The sequence below is a fragment of the Lucilia sericata genome, unplaced genomic scaffold (assembly GCF_015586225.1).
Source record: "Lucilia sericata isolate MDLA Ls3-8-SP2 unplaced genomic scaffold, ASM1558622v1 Contig004191F_arrow, whole genome shotgun sequence".
Classification (NCBI taxonomy): domain Eukaryota; kingdom Metazoa; phylum Arthropoda; class Insecta; order Diptera; family Calliphoridae; genus Lucilia; species Lucilia sericata.
The window spans coordinates 3,447-5,000 of NW_023997177.1; the positions used below are offsets into that span (position 1 = coordinate 3,447).

The 1,554-nt window shown below is 30.5% G+C and overlaps 1 protein-coding gene across 1 annotated transcript in view; it reads right to left on the reverse strand.

Moving 5' to 3' along the window:
• Positions 1-1,341: 1,341 nt before the first annotated feature.
• Positions 1,342-1,554, reverse strand: part of LOC119615133 (rhodanese domain-containing protein CG4456-like) — a 1,636-nt gene continuing 1,423 nt past the window's right edge. Inside the window, exons 3-4 of the mRNA XM_037971211.1 lie at positions 1,533-1,554; positions 1,342-1,379 (exon numbers count right to left, since the gene is read on the reverse strand). The exon at positions 1,533-1,554 is cut by the window's right edge and continues 97 nt beyond it. Coding sequence (XP_037827139.1) covers positions 1,342-1,379; positions 1,533-1,554 — 60 coding nt within the window. The remainder of the gene's footprint in view (positions 1,380-1,532) is intronic.

A 1,554-nucleotide genomic window follows, 5' to 3' on the forward strand; every position in this document is an offset into this window, starting at 1 on the left:
CTATAGTTTGGTCAATAGTCTAGTCTATAATCTGGTTTAAGGTCTCGTCTATAGTCTGGTTTAATGTCAGGTCTATAGTCTAGCAGAGAATTAGTTTAGTTTTAAAACCCAAAAAAGTATTCATTCTTGTTTCAAAATTTCAATTTTCCATGCCTGACGCTAGTCTAGTCTATAGTCTAGTCTATAGTCTAGTCTATAGTCTAGTCTATAGTCTAGTCTATAGTCTAGTCTATAGTCTAGTCTATAGTCTAGTCTATAGTCTAGTAGTCTATAGTCTAGTCTATAGTCTAGTCTATAGTCTAGTCTATAGTCTAGTCTATAGTCTAGTCTATAGTCTAGTCTATAGTCTAGTCTATAGTCTAGTCTATAGTCTAGTCTATAGTCTAGTCTATAGTCTAGTCTATAGTCTAGTCTATAGTCTAGTCTATAGTCTCTATAGTCTAGTCTATAGTCTAGTCTATAGTCTAGTCTATAGTCTAGTCTATAGTCTAGTCTATAGTCTAGTCTATAGTCTAGTCTATAGTCTAGTCTATAGTCTAGTCTATAGTCTATAGTCTAGTCTATAGTCTAGTCTATAGTCTAGTCTATAGTATAGTCTATAGTCTAGTCTATAGTCTAGTCTATAGTCTAGTCTATAGTATAGTCTATAGATCTATAGTATAGTCTATAGTCTAGTCTATAGTCTAGTCTATAGTATAGTCTTAGTCTAGTCTATAGTCTAGTCTATAGTCTAGTCTATAGTCTAGTATATAGTCTAGTCTATAGTCTAGCCTATAGTCTAGTCTATAGTTCTAGTCTATAGTCTAGTCTATAGTCTAGTCTATAGTCTAGTCTATAGTCTAGTCTATAGTCTAGTCCTATAGTCTAGTCTATAGGTCTAGTTTATAGTCTAGTCTATAGTCTAGTCTATAGTCTAGTCTATAGTCTAGTCTATAGCCTAGTCTATGGTGTAGTCTAAAGTCTAGTCTATAGTTTCGTTTATAGTCTTGTCTTTAGTGTAGTCCAGTCTTAGTTTTGGTCAATAGTCTAGTCTATAATCTGGTTTAAGGTCTCGTCTATAGTCTGGTTTAATGTCAGGTCTATAGTCTAGCAGAGAATTAGTTTTAGTATTTTAAAACCAAAAAAGTACTCATTCTTATTTCAAATTTCAATTTTCCATGCCTGACGCTAACTATATTTTATTTTTGTTTACTAATTAGATACGTATGAAACTTTAATAATTAAAGAGATAGTGTGAGAGGCATTTTAGAGATACAAAATACACACATACATGTTAAGAAAAGAGAATAAAACTAATAAGAGTATATTTTACTTTATTCGACTTTGTTGATAAATGAAAAGTTATAAACCATCCAAACCCACTAAATGATAACGTGCACCTATTGTAGAAAACTGTCCATATATCAGAGTTTAAAAATGTTCTTTCGATCATTAAAAATAATAAATTAAAATGCTCATATCATTTTTTTATTGTAATTGCTCTTAATTTAATAATTGATTAAATCATAGGTATTTAAAATTTCATCTATTACATATTTTTAACGTTTCTGGTTC